A 26,742-nucleotide genomic window follows, 5' to 3' on the forward strand; every position below is an offset into this window, starting at 1 on the left:
TAGAAAAACAGCTTTGTTCAGCTTCTAGATCAGTCTCAGTTGACTGACACTGAATGAACAAAATTAGCTATTTTTACCACAACCGGAAACACTTCTTTCCCTGTCGCCTCCTTGCATCACCCATTTCTTCTGCCTCTTCACGTGTCTGTCTGTGCTTTGGTGTCAGTTCCTCTTCAAACGAGGCTTCAGAGGCCAAACCATGTAATCAGTAGGATGGTCATGCACAGGCAGAGCCAGAGCCCTCAGGCTGTCAACTTTCAAAAACAGTGTTTGTGTGCTGTTTGTTGTTGTTTTTCTTGATGATTTCAATGGTGTTACAAGAGAAAATTGTGGATGTCATATGTTACCCAAGAAGCTAAGCCTGCCTCGGCTGTAGTGACCTCAGAGAGATCCAGTCAGATGAGTTTTGGTCCTTGGCGGCCGGGGGACATCACCTACAGAGGTGCTTGCCTTTAAGTCAAGTTTCAGCAGAATGTAAACATCAACCAAACCAATGATTTACAACCCTCTCTTTTTTAAGCCCTCTCCGTTTCCCAACACACACACACACACACACACACACACACACACACACACACACACACACAATAATTTCACAATATTCAACGCTTTCCTAAAAAAAGATAAGAGATAAGATAGCACTTTATTAGTCCCCCGTAGGGAAAATGAGGCTGTTACAGGCAGCAGCAATTGTATCAGGAGTATGAAAGGAGACATAGAAGGGAATAAAATGCAAAATAGAAAATGAAAAATCAACATATACATATATACATTCCATACAAAAAAGGGGGGGGGGGGACGTAGAAAAATAATATTGCTAATGGGAAGAAATGGAAAATTGCACATGGTTCAAGTACAGTGTTTTTCACTATTGCACATTAGATAAAAAGATATGTAACACAGTATATAAAAAGAAAATCTGCATATGTATAGACTTGATACAAAAATAAATGTAATATTGAAGATAATATGTAATATTGCACAAGATATTGCATGAATGTAACGGCAAGATGATGACATAAAATCCCACAGTAGTGCAAAACAGTAAGTATGTAAACACAGTGAACAGTCTGATCGCAGTGTGAAGGCCCTGCGGTAGCATTCCTTCATACAGAGTGGATGCTGCAGTCTGCTGCTGAAGGTGCTGCTTAGGGCCCCACTGTCTCACGCAGGGGGTGGGATGGGTTGTCAATCATCCTCCCACTCACCTCCTTGATGGTGTCCAGAGGGCATCCAGGACAGAACCAGCTCTCCTGACCAGTTTGTTCAGTCTCTTTCTGTCCCAGCATACCACCGCACAGAAAACTGCAGACGCCACAGAGTCATCAATTGCATTTCAATACTTTAATAAACAAAACAAATAATGCATTACTGAGCTGTTTTGTTGTACATCACCAGTTTCTACTGTGGCGTCAGCAAAACTTGAGAACTCGTTCATCATTGACGTCCTTTTATTCACAGAAGACAGACACGCTCACTGGTTTTGCTGTGGCTCCAGACACCTGGTCAAACAGATTAACTGAGAAAAGAATTGACAGATTGATAGATAATGAAAACAATTTTCTGTCACTGCGACTTTCTGTGTTTGACATGTATTCATTACTTTGTGAGCAACTGCCCCGAGGCCTCAGACTCTATTTTGACCAGTTGCAAATCTGTTTGATTACACTGAACTGACTACTAAAGCTCACTGTAAACTCAATTAATCAGGGGTGACAACGGCATTATTATGTCGTGTTGAAGCCTCTTTTTGTAGAGGAGCCCTGAGGTCGAATCTAATTTTAAGGCCTTTATTATTTCCGTTAATGTTGCACGTACATGTTGCATGTTCAAAAATACACCAGTGCTTGATTAAGTTGTTGCAAACTAACAGTATTTCTAATTAATACATATAAATCGCCTGCAGCTCAGCTTTTGCCGCAGGGGCTCCCAAGAGAGGGTCCCAGTCTTAATGTGATTTTATGATTTTATCTCAGTGAACTCGAAGCTGGAATAGATAAAGGTAGACAACGACAGACCAAGCTTTGGACTTTGTTCAGTGATTTTATCAGCTGGAGAATGTGTAGTGAGAGTGTCATGTTTTTATTCTGTGGTATCCATTCCAGAGAGCCTGGGACATCCAACAGCTCAACACACACTTCACATTTATCAGCTTGATACTTCATAACCTTAATTCATGAAAACTGCTTTCAAATCTGATTTTGAAGAGATGACAAGTACACATTAGTACTGCTTGGGGTCTCAGAGAGCAGCTGTAAAACATGGTTAAATACAATGGAGTTCTGTGATTGTCAGCTGTACTTTTTAACGCAGCGTCACGCCTCCAGTTACGCAGTGATTATCTTTCAAACATGCAGCACTGGGGGCTGTGAGATGCCTCGACAGCGAGGAAATAAAGCACAAAACACAAGAATGAAAAGTCCAAGTGTTCAGATCATTTACTGATGTACAGGCAGCAGTTTCACACAATCAAAGTACTTCATTGAATATAAAGTTCAAAACGGTCAAAACAACAGTGATGAAGTGTTTTAGCTGGTGAAGAGGGAGTCTGTTTGTTTGTCCCTGCTGTGTGTTATGTTTATTGCCTTGCCTTTGTGTTTTAATTGTTTTTGTTAGTCACCTCATGCATTACATTACCCATTCACTATTCACTCCTTTGCACTATTTTGTTAATGTTTGTCATATACAGAAACACATTATTCACACATTGTATGTTGTTGTCATGGTCGGTAAGCTGTTCTTGGATCTGTATAAAAGTAAAAGTCAGTTTCCTTGCATGTGATTCAGATTCTGATTAATGCTGTTTTCTTTCGTCAGTTTAGATTATTTAGTTGTGTAGTTTATTGTTGTATGTCTCATGTATGTATGGAGAATGGTTTTGAGCTGTTTCTTGTTTTGCTCAAATAAAGGGAGAAAACAATTCTTAATTGTTAAGAAACAAATAAAGCTGGCAGATAATAGAAATATAAGTAGAAATATAGAGTAACATAAAGTGGATATACTCAGGTAAAGTTCCTCAATTTTCTATCTATTTTTTTACGGGATTCTCCTTTAAAAATTCAGCCTCTCCGCTTCTTTGTACACGGACGCGGACGCCCCGCCCGTTTATGCAAATGAGCCGTGACGTCGGCGGAAGCCAGCGCTACGTCTCTTCTTCCGACAGATATTCCTTTAAAGGCGTATTTAAAGCCCTGGCTTCAGTTGCAGGAGTAGCAGACAGCCTATGCAACAAAAGCTGCCGCAGAGCTGAGCGACTCTCCGACCGCTCAGCGGACACAAACACGGAGCCGGCGGCTGACACAACCCGGCGAGGTGAGCTCGGTGTCTGGTTAACTCACCGGCGACGAGAGGGGGCCGATATTAAACATTTTCTAGCCGCTGCGGGTCCGCTCCGGCAGGCGGAATACACAGCATCTCAGGTTGCTGCTGCAGAGAGGAGCAGGAGGAGCAGGAGGAGGAGGTAGCGGGGAGGCATTTACAGTAGTTTTCTGTAGGCCTGTGTCAAAAACAAAAAGAGAGGACAGGCAGGAGGTGCAGACAGCCGGGGACGAGTCAGGTTGCATAATTAGGTTGCTCTAATTATAAAGTGCTTTATAATTAGCATCTCTGTAATGTAAAGCAGGTGAAGGAGGTTTAAAAGCAGAAGACGCTCAGTGAACAGTTTGAGGACATCAGTGGCAGAAAAAGCTCAGTTTCCTTCATCACTTTGTAAAGAAGCAGGAAGCAGCAGTTTAGTGGAGTGAGAAACACACCTGTGAAAGTGGGAAAAACAAAAGCTGCTGCTGTGTTTGGGTTCTGGGCTTGCCTTTAAAAAAATAAAGAAAATATGAGGACTGTCCTGCTTTGCAAAAACTCTTCCTTGTTATTATCCTGCTGGTGCGTTTAAGGTGTAATGCAAACAGCAAACTGCAGGTTGACTTCAATATATATATATATATAAATACATGAAAATGATGTGTAAGGCTGAAAATATTCACCAAACATTAGAAAGAAAATGAGTCAGCAACAATTTTATGAATCAGTTAATCAAGTGAGTCACTGCATTAGCAAAAGTACCAAAAAAAAAAAATCTCTGGTTCTGGCATCTTAAATGTGAGTATTTACTGCTTTTCTCAGTGTTTTATATGAGAAAATTGAATATCTTTGCATTTTAGGCTCTTGGTGAAGCAATTCCAAGGTCGGCTTGTGGTTTGGTTTGGAAACTGTTTGCCTATTTGTCACCAGTCACTGACGAGTTCCAGGCCGAGCCATTAATTGATTTATCCAGAAAACCACCGATTAAAAAGATGATAGAAACAATCGTTACTTGCAGCCATTTAAATGTCCGTGTTGAATCAACAGCAGAGCTCCTCCACCGTTTCGCTGCCTGGAAACAATAAGTTTTATTTATCTGTGTTTAATGTACATCCATTTAATACTACTTATCTACTGTTTCTGTTGGAAGGAGTCTCCACATTTCTGTCCACAGCTGTTTTTAAATACATCTGTATTGTCGTGCTGCAGCTCTGTCAAACTCCTGGTTTTGGGCGAGAGAGTTTGCATTAAGTGATTTGCTGGTTTGTGTTTGTTCTGCTTTATTGGCAGCGACTGATCTATTTTCATGCCCGTGCGCATGAGCGAGCGGGAGCGGATGTGTGTATTATTTGTTGTGCTGGGTGCCGCATTGATTTCATGTGCAGTTCAACCTGACTGACTGTGTTTTGGTTTGTGTGCACCATGCCAGGTCTTAGCTCTTTGTTTTGTGTGTGCGCAGGTACGACTGCAGGGCTTAAGATTGCAGCCTGGACCAAACGACAACGTCCCAGAGACATTTATGAAGCTTTCAAGGCCTTTTGGTGAGTGCGCACGCATAAACACTAAGGAGGTAGCACTTATTTTACTTTATTCACACTCAACATTTTAAAGTCCTCCTTGTGTCTGCTGTTTTTGCTATTTGGTGGCGTAAATCTGCAAAAAAACACAACAAAGCCCCAAAAGAGAGATGTAAATGACCAACAGATGTTCTTCCTCTGTTGTCTTTAAAGTGTAATGTGTTTCTATTCAGCTGAAAACCACAACCAGCATGAGCAGAACAATCTGGACTAGATGTGCAGTATGTGGCGCGATCTGATGGTCTTGGTTTGGATCGGCCTGACAGGATTTGCCCACACAAACACATTCATACCGCGCGCTCCTCTTCCTTAGAAAAACCCTCTTTGTGTCAGCCTCTTGCTTTCGACATGTTGCGATATCGCCTCGGTTTCAAGCCGGCCGGTTCAGCTGAAGTGAAAGCAATCCACTTCCTCTTGATGAAATGTTTGCTGACTATCAACTGATGCTGAGTAAGCAACGGGTTATTACCGCACAGTCAGCCGCACAGCATGCAGCCAGACACAACTGGTCACCCTCGAGATAGTCACGTGACACACACACTCATGCACGAAGTGTGCGTGTGCACAGATGTAATGCAAAGTGAGCATACATTCACAAAGAAAGGCCTTTAGTTCGCCGCCCACACAGAAATATTTTGATGCTTTGCATGCAGAACTGGATTATATTTACATGAACAACATATGAATGATACCTTACTGTGTGACCCTTCATCCCTCCTTATAAGAAAGGTCATAAGCAGTCAGCCTGCATCTGTGCTGTAATGCTCTCCACATACATTACACACACTACTCTTGCTAGATCCATCCAAGAAAACACACAGGACATTAATGATGGATGAGTGAAGAATGGGTTGAGGTTTGTGACTGCAATATAAACATTTTGTGTGGGATCTTTGCTTTGGAAACTCAGGTTTTCAGAGGTCGAGTTGAGCTGTGAGCTCACGCCAGTGTAATCAAAGCGACTCCAGATCTGTTGGTTTAATGGTTTCCTCATCACATGAAGAGGCTTGTGAGCATCTGTCGGAGGAGAGGCAACTTGCGCTGGACGCTTGTCATGCAACCTCAACGTCCCTTTTTTGAGTCCTCACTCTGGTGTCCAACAGAGGCCAAAGTGCCAAACAAAATCTCTGAAGAAAGTTGGTTTGGGTTCTGTTTTCTTCATGTACCTGCTTGATCTTACAGCTTTGGAAAGTTACCACAGTGACAGTCATTGTGCTCTGTCTAAACACTTGTCATTTATGCTAAAAGCACTCCAGAAATGTGCTCTTGCAGGCATTTGATCGGCCAGCGCCGCTCCTTCCTGCCAGAAGTTGATCAAAGCAAAATGAGGCTCATGTGTTCGGTTCAAACCCCAAAGTTGTGCCAGATCCAGTTTAGTTTGAAGTGCTACAGTCTGCCGAACGCTGTCCATTTCGCTCCCTCTCTCTCTCCATGTGTGCCTCCCTCTGTCCATCACATACACACAGCTGATCTGGCTTTGTTTCCTGGACCCTGATCCCATGTACACGTAACCCACTTCCTACTGGTGTGAAGTTTTTGTACACAAACTTGAGAAAGAGAGGGGAAAGAAAACAGTGAGCGAATATGTTTTCCCACCTCTGATCACAGAGCAAGCCTGTGTGTGTGTGTGTGTGTGTGTGTGTGTGTGTGTGTGTGTGTGTGTGTGTGTGTGTGTGTGTGTGTGTGTGTGATCTCACTTACATCAATGCCATCAATAGCTCCTCTTATCTCTACCAGATCTTACATGCACACACTTGTTGCAGCTATAAATGCTCTTGTGTTGTTGGAGTCAGGGTATTCAACAGCTGACAGGATCCCACTGCACTGTTTACATATGTACGCATATATTTTTACATTTATTCACCCAACAGGCAGATATGCACAGAGTAAAGATCTGACACGGCCTTTCAGAAGTCTGGAGGGTGGTTGCTTTTATTCAGACTGCACAGATCTTAAATTGATGATGAGGAAAAACACAAAGTAGATGTTGCAGTTTGATTAATTGGCTGGCTAATAGATGTGTGTGTGTGTTTGCGGTGCATCTACAGGCAGTTGTGTTTGTTTGTGTGGAGACTTTCAGCGTCACTGCGCTCTTGGAGGACTGCTATCAAAGACAATATCAGACGGCTGTGCTGTATAAAGCCACGGCTTAGCGTTAGAGGACACACACTCAGACGCTCGCTGCAGCCGGAGACCTTGTCAGTAACACAGAACGTCTTCTAAGAATAGAGACTTTCCACTGTTTGCTCCTGTCAGCACACCTCCTCTCAGTCTGGTCCGCCATTTGTCTTTTTTCAGGCTCCTTCTTTTGTTTTCGAGGTTCACGTTATCACCTGGGCAGAGAATTTTTTCAGTCCACACGTACACCATATTTTTTTAGCTTTTGGAAAACTGGTGGGGTGAAGATATTCAGGAACTCTGCAGTGTTGATGCGTAGGCAGGGAAAACCGAGTTTTTGGCTTTTGACAACAGGGAGTGTGCCGTCATCTCCTTTATGTACGTGAGGCGAGTTCGTGCAATGGTGGATGTAGCTAAAATAGTGCTGGTGCTAACCGCGCTGACAGGACTTTTTCCACGTTTTGCCACATATATGCACAGTTCCTCCTCCACTATAATGAAGAACGGATGCTTCACAATCCGAAGCTCCATTATCACAGACTCTGCTGCTAATGCTGCTGGTTTTGGACGAGACTCGGTCGGTCCTCTAGCTTTTCAGGCTTCTGATTGGCCAGCGTGGCTTCAGAGTTAGGGTTATATCACCTCCTGCTGGTTGGGTATGCTGCTGACGATGCTTTTCTTAAATCCATTTTTTAAATAGTGCTTGTGTAAGCTGGATTTTTTTTCTAGAGAACCTAGGAGGAAAAACCCCCTGTTCAAAAATACCCATATACACTCTGCATTGGAGAAACAGCAGTTGACAAAACAATCTCCCACAAAGTCAGTTCATCTTCATCTCCTCTTGATTGCATCACGAGATCGTCCTCAGCAGATAGAGTTGTCTTTTTTTCTGCCAGCTGCACTTTTCAAGGTCAAGAATCAACTTTCAGGTTTAACTTTTAAGCCAGTATGAGAGAGAAGTCCTGAAGGTGCTCAGAAACAGCTGAAATCAAGCTGCTGAAGACCATGTGGCCTGACTGAAGGCTTCACAGCAGCTGCTAAATGGACCTTGTGGTGAGATTGTTTTGTCAACAGTTGAAAGGCCTTTCAGTTGATCCCAAAGCACATGTTTTTCTTCTGTTTGACCACTTTCACAGACATTGTGCGTTAAATTTACGGTTGAAGGTCACCTGTGGTCGCTGTACTTTATGTAGAAAGCAACTGGCCTATAATCAGAGGTTTTATACTCTTGTACCTCTAGTGTCATTTTCTCTAGGAGTAATTTGACCTGATGTTTCTGCAGAGCTCCCAACGCAGGTTTAAACTACAAAAACGCACCAAAAGTCCTGCTAAAGGTCAAAATTTTCCTGCAGGGCAGCCTGAATTGTAATAGCGTGAAAAGCTATACACAACACATTCGGCCTCACCGCATTTCTGAGCTGTTTGCCCTCTGCCGCCCGTGGCAGAGGGCAAAACTCCATCAGCGAGCTGCGCACTGTTGTGAAACATCTGCACTCAAAGCCAGCTTTTCAGCAGACAAGCTGCGGCATGTCATTTAAGTTTCTCCCTCCTGACTCGTCTCACCCTGCAGCGGAGATGTCCGTTTCAAATCACATAATGAATTTTCATTCTTAAGACGTCTTTTTGGGTTTTCTCCAAATCGCTGTTCCCATCTTCACTGACTCACCCTGAGCAGAAAGTGTTTCAGGACAAACTGATGGCCATTAAATTGCCAGACAGCTGACTGGGTGCCAGACAGCAAATCAGATTTGCTTTGTGCGGTGCGTCTCTGCAGGCCTCCGTGGGCCAAAGCCCACCACGCACCTATCGCTCTACTGCTTAACTGTAGCTGTATACAATGCACCACATATCCCACCTGGCATGTTGAAGAGAAGTATTGTGTTGATGTTTTGATTGTCTGGAAGGCAACACACGGACACCAACGCCTTTTGATATTATGTCAGTATGACGCAGTTTGTCAGAATCAAATTAATGTCAAAACAAGCCTTAATAAACTGGTGATCTGCAGCCAGGAGTACGCACACGCACACACGCACTGCATGTGCTTTCAGACAGGCAGTCGGGGTTACAAACAAAGCTGTAATACTTGCAGGATATTTGGAATCTGCCACCTGAGAACAAGCAGTACAGGAAGTTAATCTGCAAAGCAATATTTTACCACAGCATGCTGCTGGACTAAAGCTTTATTGTCTGTTTGGCAGCTCTCTGTAGCATAATGTTAATAATAAGAATAAGAATAATATCAGAGCAGTGCAGTTTTTAATGTAAAATTTCTTTAATCCGGCAAAGTCAATACCTTCTTCATTACACCGATACAAAAATACAGAAATACAATATTGTCATGAAGTCCTGTTATTTGCAGTGCTGCCCAAAGGTGAATGGTATATCAGCATATTGCCCAACCATACTGCCAAGCAACAGCTTTTAAGGCTTCACTTCCTGGTCTCTTGTGATTGGCTCATACGTCACTTCACATGTAAGATCTTTCGCAATCTTGCTTGGCCTTTTGTTGGCAAGGCAAAAGCTTTTGTTCAGATTTATTTATTTGAGCTGTCTAGAAAACGTTTCAGAAATGTTAATTACTTGATTGAACGACTGCTCGATCATTAAAATGTCTGAAAGAAGTGAAGAATGTCCTGCGCAGTTTCTCAGTGCCCAAGGTTACGGCTTCAAATTGCTTGTTTTGTGTGACAGCACTTCAAAATCCAAAGACTCTCAGCAAATATTCACAGTAGAGAGGCTGAAAACAAGGAATTCTTGGCATTTATGCTTAGAAATTATGAGCTAAATCAATTATCAAAACATTTTTTTCTTAGCTCGAGATGTGTTTATGTAAAATTGGAATATTACGTCTGTATTGTCTGAAAGGGGTCATGCAGACAGACAGGTAGTCAGGTGTCTGGGGTGAAAGAGGAGAGACGATAACTGGCTGTTTGCCAGTAATGTCATTAACGCTGTCAGTAATACTGCACTCAAGGTAATGGACACGCACTCACACACAAACGAGTTGATTTGCCCGCTGCAGAAGAAGAAAGTGGCATCCTTTTCCGCATTTTTACAATTAAAAGTTGATTTATTTTCACAGGAGCGGACAGATTTATTGCACAGCCCAGTGTCACGGATCAGTCAAACAGACATTAGGTCGACACACTAAAAGCTGATCCACATCACGCAGCAGCAGCAGCAGCAGCAGCAGCAGCAGCAGCAGCGTTTGTGTGTCTAAAACAGTACGCTGAGGCATTAGTTCCTCTTTCATATTCCGTCTGTGTTTGTCTTATGTGCTTGTTTTGCTTCTTTGTCTCTCTGTGGGATCGAGTGCAGCCAGAGTGACAGGTTTTACTGTGACCTCCCACAGATAAAAATGTGCTCGCTCATTGTACTTTAAAGCTCTTCGGTTTGGTTTAAACACCCCATCAAACGCTTTAAATCGGCTCTGCGCCTTCGTGTGGCCCAGTTATTGTAGTCTGATGTTTGGATTGTTTTTGTACTTAGTGAGCGCATGTGTTTTTGTTTTTTTGGTTTTTTTTTTTTAGATGTTTACAGTTATGTCCTCAGAGAAAGTTGTTTTCTCTGAGTCTTGGTGAAGTATTTGGTGAAGTCAGGCATGATTATGAGTCACCGCAGCATGCCTGGTGCCAGATTCAATCATAACATCACATCGCCAATACTGCAGATGAAAAGCATTGGAGGAAAAATGCTGCAGACTCTGAGCTACACAAATAAGCCAGTTACTAGACTTAACCTGTCATTATATATCGCCACCTCACTTGTTACTCATCACATCATGTTTGATGTAACTGACATGTCGACGCCCAAAATTTTTGAACAGTACTCCATACAGGAAATGCCATAGTGTGTAGAATTCTGTATAGCTTGTTGCTGCTGGTTGTGAAAAACTACCAGTTTTTTGCTTTTTACATTACATTGCAGGATTTGGAATTGAGTCTGTGACATCCCGTAGGGTGTAATAATTCAGAATTTGGACGGCTAAACCAAATAGCAGACACATTAACCTGTTTAAACACGCTCCCTGGTTGGTGCGCCTTAACAACAACAAATGGACTATTTGTGAGGGTTTACGACATTGAACGCACCGTGTTTTTAAGACTTCAGTTCCCATACTCTGCCCTGCCTTAGGGGTGGGCAGATCTCTACCTTAAGCATTGATTTTACTGATATTAAGTCTCTTGTTGTGGGGATCAATATATTGTCTCATCATCATCAATCATTTGATGGTAATGCATTCAAAGGTAGTCTATTAATTCTGCGTTGAGCTCATTAATCATGTCAAACATCTCTCCTCGCTACATGATTAACATTAGCTGCATTTAATAATAAAAAGTCTCGGTGATTCTGGTTTTATTTGGTGTCAGATTGAAACACCACAATGGCCACAATGACAGAAAAAAATGAAAGTTTAATCTGTCAGTACCTATATAATACATGTTCATATTCGTGTAGCTTTACTCAAAGTACAAAGACACGGTGTCTAATTGGCAGAGCAGTGGGTGGTAAAATGTTAGTCGTGGACTATTCACCACAGTGATCATCTCTCATGTCATGGCTGCAGAGCTCAGATTACATTTTAGTGCAGAATATTTCATTTGTGTTGTTATTTACACACATAAAACTGTTATCATTCATGCAGCAGCTATGTTTGTTTTCTCTCATCAAAGTTTTATGAGACTGTTTACACATTACAATGCACGCTAGAAACATAGATTTTTTTTTTTTTATGGGGTGCGATTTTAGTTTGCCGAATGCGCCGCTGGCACACATCTACTGACACGCTGCCAGTGTTCAAACAGACACCGCGAGTGTGCAGCTTATAGGCAATGTTTGCAGGAGTGTTAAGCCACAGCTTTGGTGAGGTTGTTAGACAGGGTTCGGTTTGTATCGTACCCGAAGCTAAATTAGTTCCATGTGCCAATCCTCATTCCTGTCCTGCTCTGACTGAGAAACGACATTCGAGGGAGGGACAAAACAAGGGAAAAACTTGACTTTCATCTCTTGTCCTATCATAAAAACTTCTTACATAATAGCTTTTTCATTTCTAATTCGTGAGTCTTGTTTTCACCAGCTTGACAACAGGAAATTGTAGAGAACAAGATGTTCCCCTGTGGTTAAAGCCGTGCCAATGCCAAGCTTGAGCAATGCTGCACCAAAAAGTTAATTAAAATGTTACTGCGATCATGATGTAAAGGTTTTTAGATATCATGATATAAAGGTTTATTTATGCACATCACCAGCACTGCTGCAGGCCAAGTTTGTTTGCATGATAAGTGGCATCTATTTGCACCTGCTGTTTTGCACATTTTGATGATTTTGACCACTAAATATGCGTGTGTGCGAGAGAGATGCAGGTCAAGCCGTTTGGTGCCGTTTGGCCTTTATCAGCATTAAGCATGTGCTTGTGTGCATGAGGAGTGTGCCTCTGTGTGTGTGTGTCAGCTCAACAGTGGAATATTCCATTATGCATGCAGGCGGGGTTAAAACTTAACCATCTTTAGGTCTCATACAATCCTGAACGGGTTCGTGCAGGCACTTCTAATAGTTTAGGCTTGTTGTCAAACCCGCTGTGTTTTTGTCACAGAATGAAAACACTTGTTTTTGTCAGCACATTAGTGTTTCTTCGGCTCATGTGGTGCGCAGAGGGGGTTATATGTGTGTTTGAAGTGACTATGAGGCATTTTTAGGGTTGTGTCTGTTTTGACTGGAGAGAGGCGTGTGACAGACAGTGTGTGGTCACCATGAAGACTGAGAAGAAATTAGAAACACCCACGAATGGTGAGATACATCATGTAGATCTGTATCACCTCCTTGCACGCTCTCTTTTTTTTCTATCTCCTGTTTGGCTTGCTGCTCCCTTGTGAGCAAAGGCCTCAGGGGGCCATCCCTCAGGGGGGAGGATACTGACACGCACGCACACACACTCACAAACGGACATACACACAAACCCCTCCAACCTCCCCTCACCCATGTGGTTGGTTCAGTAATGTGATGTTGGGTAGGGGGTAATGTAGTCAGAGGGGGCACAAATGAGGTTTGAAGTGGAGAGTTACAGTCCTGTGTGTGTGTGTGTGCATGTGTGTGTGCATACGTGTGGTGAGGGTGACACAGACAGTAACGTGACTCCGGTGCAGAAGTAGGCCAAAGCTGCTGTCAGCGGCTTGTCAGAACCTCCAGACCTGAGCAACATGCAGACCTGCAGGAGTTAACGCAGCTTTTCAACATTAAAAGCCTGTGATACTTACTTGGTGTGATGCTAGCTCTGCAAAAAAATATAGTCTGGGTCAGCAGATTAGATAAAAATGAAACTAAATTTATGAGACACCGGACACTGCATTGACATCAACTGTCTAGACAGGCTCAGATCAGCTGGCAGTGGATTAAAGTTACAGTGTGTGTATGTTTGTGTGTGAGGCCTTCAGTGTTCAGGACAGACTGCTGTTACTTACAAATGAATAAAAATGCAAAAACATTTTTTTTCTGTAAAGCTCTGGTCACCTTAAACCTGTTTGGCTTTGTTCTGCTTTAGCACAGAGATGCTATTTCTGCTTTAGCTTGTGGAAGTATGATGTAGCAGGAACATTAGCTAACCGGCTAAAAGACCAAATAGGATGAAGAAAGCTAAAAGTCTGTGATGTTTTTTTTTCTTTTGAAAGCATAACGGGTTAGTTAGCTAGCCAACTGATGTGGGTGTGAACTGAATGCAGTGCATATGTGGGCCAGTCAGAGTGCTAAGGTTAACTAGCTAGCCTATTAGTCAGCTGCGCTAAAAATAAACACAAGGATGATTGAGCTATTACTGGCTGCAAAGCTAGCTGACACAACACACAGTGTCCTCTCCTCTCCTGTCCTCTCCTGCTAACATTATGCTAGCATAGCTAACATATGTCTTGAGCCTGTTCTGTAGCGCCACAGAAATAGACCTGAACCCCATTTTGGGCCTCTCGACCCACAGAAGGCTTCAGGTGACAGACCTGCTAACACCACAGTTGCCATAACCCCATAGGGAGAGTGGCCAAGCTAGGTGAGGTTTAAAACAGTCGTTTCATTTCCTCACTGTTACATGTGATAAATTTTGTATTACACTAAAGTAATCTTAGTTAAAATATTTGTCAGCTTGCTAACAATTACTGTTTTGGTTTACACGTGATTTGTGAACTTCATGATGTCTGTAGCAGAAGCTAGCTGTTAGCATTGTCTAATGCTGCAGTCGCACAGTATTGGAGGACTTGACTCCAAGTTGTGGACCATTTATCCTTTTATTTCCTACATATTTGTACAGTTTTTAAGCTAAGAGGAAGAGTTTTTGATTGAAGGTTTTTATTCCAGGTAATGATGAAATTACTGTGCTAGTCCTGCACAGAGAAATGCAAAGGTTTTATTTGAACATTAGTTGGTTAAATTGCCCTCTATGTCCTGTTTGTTGCTAACCTCAAACACTCTGCTGTTGGAGAAGCCTTGAGGCTTATTTTATGGTATATTGACTTGTTAAACCTGATCAACCTGTCTGTAAATGTCTAATTGACCTGAGCGCCTACTCTCACACAATGCTGTGTTCTTGTTGTCATTTGTTGTCACGACCAAACGTTCAAGCAAGGGAAGACATTCAACTGTTTTGAGTCAGCTGTGAGGTTCAGGTGGGGCTGAGATTGGAGATTAATTTGGAGCTGCTGTGGTGTCGTGAGGACAAAAGTAGGTCAGTGGGAGGTTCGCGCAAATGTTTTGATATGTCCTTGGATGTGACTGTCACTGAGTGTATGGATGTGAACAGCAGGTATATTACGTCATATTCATAGCAGCCAGTATAGTGATATAAGCTCTGTATCATGAGTAAGGGATTTGTCATTGACGCTAGTGCACGTTGATACACATGTGCCGCCCCCCTGGTACTCTGCACTGCAGCAGCACTGCACCATAATGCACTCATCCAGTTTCTGTTTACCTCTCTCGCCCCTCCCCTCCCTCTCCCTCTCTCTCTCTCTCTCTTTCTCTTTTCTGGTGCTTATCGCTGCCATCTGCTTCCCAATGCTGGGAATATGGTTATTTTTCATGGGAATGGCACGAACAGCATGGGAACATTCAAGCGTTTGTGTGCATGTGCTGCTTTGACGGGCAGCCTGTGTGCTTACATGCTTCTCTGTGGGTGTAGATGTCCTGAAACTGTCTTCTGTGCTGCCAAGTGTGTGTGTACGTGCATGCGCGCACGTGTGGAAGACACAGGGAAGGGCTGTGCAACTAAAGACTGCACTGTACTGCACTGTACTCTGTACTCTATCTCAGTTTAGCTGAATTTTTTTGTCACACATATACACTCATGCATGCATGCACACACACACACACACACACACACACACACACACACACACACACACACACACAGGCAAGCGCCAAACTTTAAAACCACATCCTTTGTGTGCCAACAAAGGTGTGTCTGTGATTTTGACAGACATCAAATGGCCTCCTGGACTTCCCGTCCGTGCTGAAAACATCATACTTGAGCCAGCTTTCATGTCCTGTGGCACATTTTCATCTAACGTGATTAAGCCTAATTTTATTTCCTAAAAAATTAAATTTCATTTTACATAATAGTGGCGGTACAGTACCGCAGCTATGTATATATGTAATATTAAATGATCTATACTAGAGAGAAAAAGAAAAAGAAACATATCTACATATGCACACATAGTTTGTTTATTTGCACATACATGCAGCAGCATAAACAGGACAGGAGGAGGAGAGGAGTTCACCAATTCACAGACAGTAATCATATGAAAATACTGTATGTAAGGATATATATATATCACCTATAAATAGATGTACACACTATACCAGCTGATCTAATCAGACTCAGAAACAATAGGAATAACAACACATGTAAACGCTCTCTCATGAGTGAATGAAAAGCAGCTTCTTGTTACACCAACCTGAACAGAAATGCTCATTAACAGAGGCCTGACATCTTATAGCTCCCACTGGCAATTTATAAAACCAGATTACATTATTTCCTATCTTTTGTGCCTCTGATGTGAACCTATCTGTTCCACCTGAAGGGATTTCTTGGATTTCCCTCCCACATCGCACCACCGTCAGATCAGGTCATCTTGTCTATCGTTGCTTGGAAAATTGTAGTCTAGTGTCTCTCTCACGGTAAGAAAATCCCCCTCTCTTTATTTTCGTTCGCTGTCAGTCCCTCTTTCTTTCCTTTTCTCTCTCTCACACGCACAGGTCTCAGAAACAAACATCCATAGGTAAACAGTATGTGAACTTGATCCTGAGGTCTTCAGCCTCTGAAATCTATATGCAGCTCTGTATGGGTCAGCGGTGTTGTGCGTCATGTTGGCAGAGTGTTCACGTGCCTCGCTGGTGTGTGACACCCAAACTGGTGTCCAGGTGCACGCTGATGGACACAAAAACACACAAAGACTCGCTAATAGATTCACACAGGTTGATATACAAACACGTAGGGCTCTTTTCATGAGAGAATTTGGTCTTAAACACGTCACAGCATCTAAAAAATGCCCATTAAATTTCTCCAGAGCCCAAGGTGGGTGTATTCACATTTCTTTTTGCATCCGAAGATATTAAATTTACAATGAAAAATGCTTATTTGAGAAGCTAAAACCAGCAAATGTTTGACCTTTTTGCATGAATTAATCATGAAAATGATCATAGTTCTCAGATGCAGTAGGGTTCCAGTACAAGCGCGTAAGTGCACCTTGAGTTATACTTTATTTTGTCAGCTGCTGTTTCTAAGGAACGGTCGAGGTCTGCTTTGGTTAAAATGAAACAAAGATCTGCAGCATGGTTAAAGGAAACCAATGTTAACTGGTGGTTGGCAACAGGATGCAAACCTCTGTGACTGAGTTGACACAAAACACGTTGCATGGTCATCTATCTCCCATGTAACTCTGGCCTTTAACTTAAACTGTGCTGTAACAATATTGCAAACTTCCTCCTTTTGCACTAATTATGAACCTATTTTCCAGGTGTTCATACCACTGTGATGCAATGCAAGCATTCAGTGGTCTTACACAAGTCAACAGTTAGTGGTTTAGTGTGCAAAAATACTGAAACTATATGAATATTTGTTAGATTTTTTTTAGTTGTCTATGACATTAAACCAAGTATATTTGGGTTTTGTATTGTTGGTTGGCCAAACTGGCAGTATGAACAGGTTAGAGAGCATGTTATTTTGGACCCTTTTGCCTTGATTGACAGATATGTCAAGTAGTTGGCTTCGGCCGTGGTGGTGGCGGCCACTCCTCCCTCCTCAGCCTCACCCCATCGCCCAGATAAGCATTTCTTGGCTTTAGATAACTGACAAGATGGCGGCGAGCAGAAAAGCCCACTCTGCAGAAATGAGTTCACCTGCGGTATAGGGTAACCAGAAGAGTTACGCAAGAGCACAGAGAACATGCCATGCATTTTAAAATGCACGTCGCCTCTTATTTGCATGTTGACGCTGTGCTTCATACATGATCAGACCTGCTGCAGACTTGGGACATGTCTGTTTTCTCTTGCTGCCTGTTACATGTAAGAGAGACTGAGACAGGGCGACAGCAGAAGAAGAAGAAGCAGAGAAACAGAGTGACAAAGACTGAGCTCGCCCTGAATTCATGCCGGTGTCGCAGGTAATCTGGTCTGTGGCACAAGAATAAACACTCACTAAAATAGACCTGGGTTGTGTGTGTTCAGCGTGTGTGTCTGCAGACTCAGAAAGCTTGCGTGTGTGTGTGTGTGTGTGTGTGTGTGTGTGTGTGTGTGTGTGTGTGTGTATGTGTGTGTGTTGGATCTGTGAGACACAGGAACCGACAGACTCTTAATTTGTCTGTGACCTTGGACTTTACAGGCATCTCCTTTCCCTCCCTCCTGCTCATGTTTCTATCATCCTCTATCTGTGTCTCTTTTTTATTCTCTCCGTCCATCCGAGGATAAAGTCTGTCTGTCCGGCTGCCTGTCCTGTCTTCTCTCAGCCTACCACCACCCTGCATCCCCCCTATTTTCATCCCTTCCCTTGCTTCTCCTTCTCCTTCAGCCCCATCTTCTCCATCTCTTCTCTCCCCTCACCTTACCTTCCCTCCTCACGTGAGACTGGATGTTGTTTACGTCGTCTCCCAGAAAAGCTGGGCTGAAATTCAATATAACCCGAGCTCATGTTACGGACACACACATGCACAAACACACAGAAGCAGCAGAACAACTGACTGGTTCTACATGTATACGGACTTATAATCAGATAGCATTCACTGCTTTGTGTGTGTGTCTGACAGATGCAGGCCAGATAGTGCCTTCAGCTGAGGGAAAGAGATGCATGGATGGATAACAGCACTGTCACTTGTTTACTTTGACCTGTTATTGTCCTTCTTAAAAAGTCACACACTGCTGTAGTTGCATATTGTAAACACAGATCCACATCACATAGACGTGACTCACTTTTAGACACACACAAAAATAGATCTGTACCCATGGACTCCAGCAGAGATGTTTCACTGTCAGATCGGATGAATTAATCATTCCTCGGGTGTTTGCTGAAGTATTCAAACGCATTCACCGCTTGTTTCAGCTTTGTTTGCACCCTGACAGCTCGTGCCGTTTCATTGGCTCATTGTGCCCAGCAGGTGTCTGCTCTCTGCATGCTTCACTACTGATGATGCTTCATGTTGCGCAGTGAAATTTCGGAGAAGACCACGACCAATCATGTGGTAATAGAGGGAAAAGACTGTATCACCACACGGGCGTAGCAGCAGTGTTATCACCAGCACAGTCCTAAAGAGATGTTTTTGATGCTTCCAGTTACTGGAGCCAGAAACCTCAGTGGAATATGATTGGTTGAGACATCTGTCAATCAAGCAAGTGTTACAAAACTTGTAATATTTCCAAAATCAGAATCTGTTTCAGTTGGATTAATCATCATGTAAAAATTCCCTTTTAACACCCCCCAGTTCCAGCTTTAATTCAGCTGTGAGGCTTTTGTTTGTCTTACATTAACCTGAAAATCTTTTGCTTATGAGCAGAAAAAAACAGTTTTAATGTGATTGATGTTCATTTTCTAACATTTTATGGACCAAACAATTTCTCTGCTTTTCATTTTCTTCAAAATTGATGATTCAATCATGAAAATAATGTTAAATTGCAGCCCTAATTATGTGTGGAAATAATCGACACTAAAGTTTATGGCCCATTAAATTTTGGATCTCCATTCATAGCTGCAGCCTTGTTGCTCCGGGCAGGATCACTTTGGTGCTTTTGCAAATTTAAACTCTTTAACTACCAATCACATGTAAGTCTCAGCTGTTTCATGTAAATGTGCGTACCGAGGCGTTGCAAACCGAGCCCATAATTTCAGCATCTCCACCCTGGATGTTCCCGTCATTCCCAACTTAATCACAACTTGTGTTCCCATCATGCTGAAATATCTGGAGACGTCTTGTTGACTGGATCCGAACATTTTATTGTTGTTGTTCATATGTTGTGACATTTCGTGTCATGGCGTCATCTTCTCTCCCTGACAGTGGAGGTTGTGGTGTTCTATCTGTGGTTGCCCTCTAATTTCAACAAATTTTGGCAGATAATTAGCATGTATTTGTTATTTATATATGCTGTGTGTGTATGTGTGTGTGTGTGTGTGTGTGCCTGTAAAGGAGAGGGGCTGTTATGTAATCTGCTGCAGTGTGTGAGGTCAGGTGGGGAGTGTGTGTGTGTGTGTGTGTGTGTGTGTGTGTGTGTGTGTGTTTGAGGATGAAATATTCATGACCATCTTGAGAGCATCGTGAATGTTAATGGGTACATGTGAGAGCACTGAAAATGGAGAGGAGAGATGAAGAGAGGAACCAGGAGGAAACAGGCGGAGAGACAAATATTTTCGACCTCCGCCCTCTTCCATCTGTCCGTCTGTCTCTCCTCTACATCTCCGTCCTTCTGTTCCTCTGCCTCGACTCTCCTCCGTCCCCTCCTCCCACCCTCCACCTGTTCAAACCCTCCCTTTCCTCACCTCTCTCCCGCCCTCCTCCCTCTCTCTCTCTCTCATTTTTTGTTTTCTTTCTCGATCTCTGCCTAAGAGGCTTGATGAGGGTCTTAGCACTGTTGTGGTGTGCGTGTCGTTCACGTGGCAAGCATTAGTGTGTGTGTTGGGTGTGACGAAACGTGCAGTCTCCATGGGTTGTAATCCAGCGGTCCGCTGCACGCAAAAACACACACTTTGGACTTTAACTGTGTGGGAAATCATATTGTCTCTCTCCCTGTGAGGCTAAAGGCCTTCATCCCTTACTGTCCTCTCTCTATGTCTTCTTCTCTTCTTTCCTCTTAACATATCTCTCATTTCTTCTCTCCACACACACAAGCCCTCTGTTTGTGTGCTTTCATCCTCCCCGTCCAGTTTCAAAGACTGTCCGAGTGTCTGCGAGGATGAGTCATGTGCTCAAACCAATGACACTGTTTAAAATGGACTCTTTTCATAGGCGAGAACATGTGTGTGTCTCTTTGTAAGTGTGCGTGTGTGGGGGTCTGTCTGTCCGTCTGAGTTGTGGTATCAGCATGTCGGTAGTCTCAAACAACTCACACTCATAGATTTAAACACATGTGGGTTGGTTTCCCCCAAAATTACATAAATACTCATTTTCTCTCTTTGCCTCACAGAGTCTGGTCACGCAGACAGTTTTGGTTTACTTTGTCCAGGTTTTGAGTTATTGGACATTTCTTCCTCCAGTCCAATAACAAAGTTGGCTGGAATTTTGCTTGTGTTGCTCAGAGGCTTGAAGTCCAAGAAGCAGCTTCTCTATCCAGAAGTAATGAGCCCATTTCTATAGATTATCTACACACCTGAGTGTCTGTTTCTTTAATCAGGTAAAGGGTCGTTCCAGTGAAAACTGGACATTGTTTCTTTATGGAACAGTTGGTATTTGCTTTTTAAAACGTCTTTCACTGCTGTGAACAATGCAACCAGACTTCCACTCACCTCTATTGTATTTGAGTGAAGGCAAAAATGTCAAAACTCTGCATGGACAGATATCACAAGAGGTGAACAATCCTTTTCACGCACGACTTGCATACTTCCTGCAAATGCAACTGACTTTTGTTAGTGACTCTGGGTCGCTGTCTACCATCTTTAGTCTTTGCACCTTAAAAGGCTTCTTAGATGTGCTGCTGATGAAGAAAAAAGAGACACTTAATGCAGAAAAGTGAGAACATTGAGACAATATGCTAAGTATGTGCACAAATGCAGACACTTGATGGCATGAAAAACACAAAACAGGCTCAGACTACAAAATATTCTGCAATGCAACGTGTTTCAAGCTTGGCAATCTTCCCCAGGCAGCATTAATAAAGTAATTATGGGCTAAAAAAGAAAAAAAAGGCAGCCAACATATGATGTGCGTCAGAACACTAACAGACATTGTTTTCTATGCAAGCCCAATTGTAAGTTGTCCTTTTCCAACATTTATGCGTATCAACTCTTTAGAGAAGCAGTATCACTACTTCTTCTTCTTCTTTTTCATGGGTCAGTTGGTGCAGGCTGAAGAACAGGCTGCTCTTCTTCATATGTTTGACTCATGTAATCTATGACATGACAGCAAAAATACAGTATTGCTTTTGTTTTATATGAAGCAAGGCTCCCATGCTCTGCGTGTGAAAGTTGAATTTCTGACTCTAACTCTGGTGTACCTTCTTTTTTTCCTCCCCTCTCTCCTCTCAACCATCTCCACCGTCACCTGTCCTCCTGACCAATGGCACGCCTGCGCTGTGGCTCCGCGCTTGCTCACCTGCTGGCTGTCGTCCCGTCGGCGTTTCCCCACAGATTGATCAGCCAATCGATGGGGATTTTCAGAGGAGCTCCGCCCACCTTCGCCGCCCGCCCACCTCCTCTTCCCTCCTCCCCCCGTGGCCTCTTCTTCGCCCCCACCCACTCCGTCATCCAGCCCTCCACCCAGCCCTCTAAACACAAAATGACTCTGGAACTCACCGAATGGTCTTCTATATGGATTTTTACATCTTGTAATAGACAGTAAGAAAAAGAGGGGAAAAAACCTCAATGACAAAAAAGCTATAAACAGACACACCTCACACACACACACACACACGCACACACGCACGCACACACACACACACATACACATACACACACACACACACCCAAACACACCTGACACACATGGAAAGAAGCAAATGCACAAACCCCCTCTTGGAATGTACCACTCACTCTTCCTCTGAAAATTCAGCTGCTTCCGTTATTTTTTGGGATTTTCTACAAGCCTTTGGAAAGCCGGCTCCAATATTTTTTTGGACTCTGGGGGGGAAACAAAGGAGGATTAAAACGTGTTAGAGCTGCAGTGTTTTTGGAGGACAACTTGTTTAGAGGACAACTGATTGCTGATTGTTTTTACCCATTTATTTAGCGTCCGTAGCCTTTTTTGATTTCAGCAGGACCCAGTTTTAGATAGATTTTATGACCTTGCATGCTTGGACACTATCTGTTACACCGTTAATCGGTGATTAACTTAATATACTATAGCCAGCACGTTACTACAACAGGTTGCAGTTTGTAGCTTGTAAAGATTGTATTTAAGTTACTTCCGGGAAGTCACTGCTAGTTTTAAAGTAACTACAAGTACCTTGATACAAGTAGTTAGGGAAGTATATATATATATATATATTTTGGTAGCTGCAGGTAATTGTTCTCAGACTTTTCAGTGTGTTAGAAGGGGCACGCTTGTTTTCTCATCGCTTGCATGCCCTCCACCATGCCTCCCCAGAACACAGAGGCTGACGCTATGCAGGTCGGATCTGTGGTGGGCGGGGTTAGCGCCAAAAACTCCGCGACATCGGGCTCGGATGAGGAGAAAGGAGGAGCAGGAGGTGAGACGGATGGATCGGGGAACAGAGGAGGAGGCCGAGGAGGGGAGGAGTCAGCGAGCGAGGGATCGATCGAAGGCATCCCCCTGAAGAGATGGGTGATGCACGGGGCCGTGATGTTTGGTCGGGAGTTCTGTTACGCCATGGAGACGGCGCTGGTGACGCCCGTGCTGCTGCAGATAGGTGAGAGCCCACACTCACAGATTCACGGCATGTTTCCCACATGTATGGAAGCACACAGGTGCATCATACTAAAACTCATATGATTGCACGACATATAAAGTCTGAAATCAACACCTCTGAAGTGATAAGTGAAGTCTCCTGATGCCTGCTTGTTTTCTCCTGGCTGTCCACTTAAACAGAGCCTCCAGAAACAAAGCAAAGCATTTCAGCCTCACACAGCAGACTCCTAACTGTTGCACCGACTCTTCATTTGGTGACAGCAGTGACAAATCATTTCAGCTCGTGTCAAAGCTTCTGCAAACAAGTTGGATGATTAACCAGTTTGCTAGAACTGACCTTGTGCTGAAGATGAGCAGGTTAACACAGTATGTGTGACACAGCGACAGCCTGCTGTAGAGTCAAGCTTCAGATATTTCACCTATTCCCAATGTTTCAAACATGTGTATATAGCTAACAGGGCTACAACTGCTTATTACTGAATCATTTTGCAGTCAGTTTTTGATTGATTGATGAGTAGTTTATCTTGTAGAATTTCAAGAAATAGTAAAAAAAAAGTGTCCATCACCACTGCCCAGAGCCCAAACTGATGCCACAGATATTCTATAATAATATTATTATTATTATTATTCTATAAAAAAAGAAAAAAAAGAATAAATTTATTATCCAGGATGTGAGCATTGAATAAGCAGTAAACTGACTTCGTGATCGGGAACTTGTTTGTCCTCACGTTGTTCTGACATTGAAGGAGAAACCTTGGCTGCTAGATGTGTCCCAGCTCCTGTTCACCTTGTTCAGATGGACTTCCACTGGATCTGCCAGGAGATTAGCTCGCTTGCACCCACAGAGCACACACACACACACACACACACACACACACACACACACGCACACAAGCACACAAGCAGCCAGACGCAGTGAATGTACTGTCATTTGCACCCAACGTCATCTTTGACAGCCTTTGAGATTTTGCCAAGTCCAATTTTGTCTGGAGTACACCGGAGGCCTGAGGGGCGACGGAGAGGGTGTGAATAGTGAGAAGGAGGGGAGGGGGGAGGGAAGGACATGAGTGAGAAAGGGAGGGAGATAAAAGGCTGAAACAGCCATAACCTTGTTTATAATTCAAAGTCACTTCCCATGTAACCTCCCCCTCCCCCGACTCTTGCTTCCTTCTCTCCCTAAACCTCTCCTTCCCCCCTCGGTGGCGTAGTGTGATCTCCTAGCTTACATAACCGAGGCGACATGAGTGGCAGGTCGCTCTGTGGCCACCGTGACTCCTGGCTGGCTCACCGAGGATGAGCCGCCACAGGGAAGCGAGCTTTGAGACTCTCGCTTCCAATTTTCTGTTATTTTAAAAGCGCGATACTGAAATCTGCCAAGTGCAGAGGAGTGCTGTGCTCTAAATGCTGATGTAATGTGTGAAAAATAATGGAGGGATACATAAAAACAACCGTAATAATCTTAAATCGTAGTTACTGTAACCCTATTTGAGACTTGTCTCCTGGGATTTTGTCAGGCCAGGGGAGTTGCTGCATGTTTTTGTTTTATTTTTAGCCCTGATTCAGTTACCCTAACCTATTTTGTAGATTTGGATAAATCTGAACCCCTTTTACAAGATTTCGGGACCACTGGGAGGCACAACTGCTACAGATTAGTCCACTGAAATAAATGAAACTAAGGCAGACAGAGACTCTGGTTTGGAGCTGTGATTCATCGCTGATATGCAGAGTTAATCCAGTAGTGTCAGGCTAATTGACCACGGTTCAGTCTGACCTTTTGTGCTGATCATAGGTAGAGAGGATTGCCTTCCATCCAAATGAATATGAAGTAGAGTGCACTCAGTAGATGGCAGATTTCCAAAAACACACTGTAGCTGTCAAGACAGCCGGTGCACAATTTTTCAATTCCATGATGATTACATGTACATTTGGAGATGCACATCGACTGTACGTGACTGTGCCTGAAATGTGACAAGTTACCAGAGATCCGTGCAGATTGCAGCCATTGTTAAGCATGAATATCGCAGCATTAACAGGTCAATCAGCACCACATTTGTTGGGGAGCAACACAACACTGACATATGTTAATATGGTGAACCTGTTAGCAAACAGCTCCTTATTTACACATTAAGCAGACACAGTGCAACATTGTCATTCATTTGAAGTTGTGTTTCCGCCCACCTGAGGAACAGAAGTCTAATTATCTCTCTCCTTTTAGCTCCTTTTTGGTCTCTTCCAACGCCTGAGGGAAATATCTAGCTCTTTAGCAACTAAATGCCCCAGAAATGTTCACCAGCTAGTTGCTCGCTTTGTGTGTCTGCCATACAGTGCATTCATGATCAGCTCACAGGTCAGCTCACACAAAGTTACATCTCTTCACATGTGCATTTCCCCCACCTCCACCCCCACCCCCACCCCTCCACCCCATCATGACCAACTCTTCCACAAAGGTTGGTTTTGTGCAGATTGTAACAGACAAACAAACAGGCAAAGGGAGATGAAAACAGCCCCCCTCCTCTAACTCTGTGGGCAGAGGTCCAAGTTCTGGGATAGCAAATATCGACCCCCCCCCCCCCATGTGGTCAATGCTCCATGCACTGTGGAGACTGACTGTAGCTACTGGAATTAGCTGGATAGCTGGTAAGCTGGCTGGTTGGCTCGCCCTGAGTGAAACCATTGTGTGTGTGTGTGTGTGTGTGTGTGTGTGTGTGTGTGTGTGTGTGTGTGTGTGTGTGTAACCCACCACAACACTGGGGTCAGAGAAAGAGAGAGTGTGTGTGCCAGTGTGTGTGTGTGTGTGTGCAGAGGACACAGTTTGGTCAAGGAGCCCATATTTACACAACCCAGAGAAAGGAGAAGGAACTTCTACCTTACAAGGTCTTGTGTGGAGTGCGTGTGGAGCTCGTTTTTGTTCTGTCTCTGAGCTCCTGGCAGCAGTCACTCATACTCGGACGCAGGCTTTTTCCCTGACGGCAGAGACATAAAGAGACCTATTGGACCAATCACATCATCACCCTTTTCAAACCAGTGAGATATGCAGAGAGAGAGAGAGGAAAAAAGCAGGAATCTGTCATGTAAATCAACCAAAACTGGTCTAACTTCAGCAAAAAAAAATACTGTTTTGATGAAGGAACCAATCATATTTTCAGGATCTGTTCCAGCTTCGGCTCATGGGCCTTTCTGTGAAGATTTTGCTTCTTGTGTAGTGGCTTTGATGTACTTTGTCTCTCCTCCAAATATGTTTTACTGCTGCCCTTTTAAAAAAAAGCCATCCTGCGTAAGAGCATCACCTCATGACTTAATGGTGCTGAAAGTGAGATGCGAGCGAGCGAGCGAGCGAGAGAGAGAGATTGTGTCAATGATGAGAAAGTGAGATGATAAAGGAAGGAGTGAGAAGGGAGGGAGGAGGAGAAGTAGAGCTTTTTAAAAGAGAGCGGAACGAGGAGGAGGTGATGAGTGCAGACGGCGTTTTGTGACGTTTTTTGGTGAGGAGCTTGGCGTGTTACATAACAACAAGCTTTCTCAGAAACTGAGCTCAAATTGACACAGAGAGAGCTGCTGATAAATCATGACGCTCACCAAACACAAATCAAACTGGAAAAAATATCCTTGTCTCAATCTGAAGAATTCACTCCCGTCGCAGCAGATCCACATTAACACTGTTCTGTCTTTAAAAAGGTACACAAAAGATGGGAACCAAACGCCTGCAGACACCA

At 43.4% G+C, this 26,742-nt stretch overlaps 1 protein-coding gene across 2 annotated transcripts in view; it reads left to right on the forward strand.

Moving 5' to 3' along the window:
- Nucleotides 1-3,183: 3,183 nt before the first annotated feature.
- slc45a4a (solute carrier family 45 member 4a) overlaps nt 3,184-26,742 on the forward strand; it is a 50,414-nt gene continuing 26,855 nt past the window's right edge. The window contains exons 1-3 of one of the 2 annotated variants that reach the window (XM_076753914.1): nt 3,184-3,312; nt 4,754-4,835; nt 21,793-23,030. In XM_076753914.1, coding sequence (XP_076610029.1) covers nt 22,724-23,030 — 307 coding nt within the window. In that variant the 5' untranslated portion in view covers nt 3,184-3,312; nt 4,754-4,835; nt 21,793-22,723. Of the gene's footprint in view, nt 3,313-4,753; nt 4,836-21,792; nt 23,031-26,742 lie in introns of those variants that run through there. The other variant, XM_076753915.1, reaches the window with a different exon arrangement.

The sequence above is a fragment of the Chaetodon auriga genome, chromosome 17, assembly GCF_051107435.1.
Source record: "Chaetodon auriga isolate fChaAug3 chromosome 17, fChaAug3.hap1, whole genome shotgun sequence".
Taxonomy (NCBI): Eukaryota; Metazoa; Chordata; class Actinopteri; order Chaetodontiformes; family Chaetodontidae; genus Chaetodon; species Chaetodon auriga.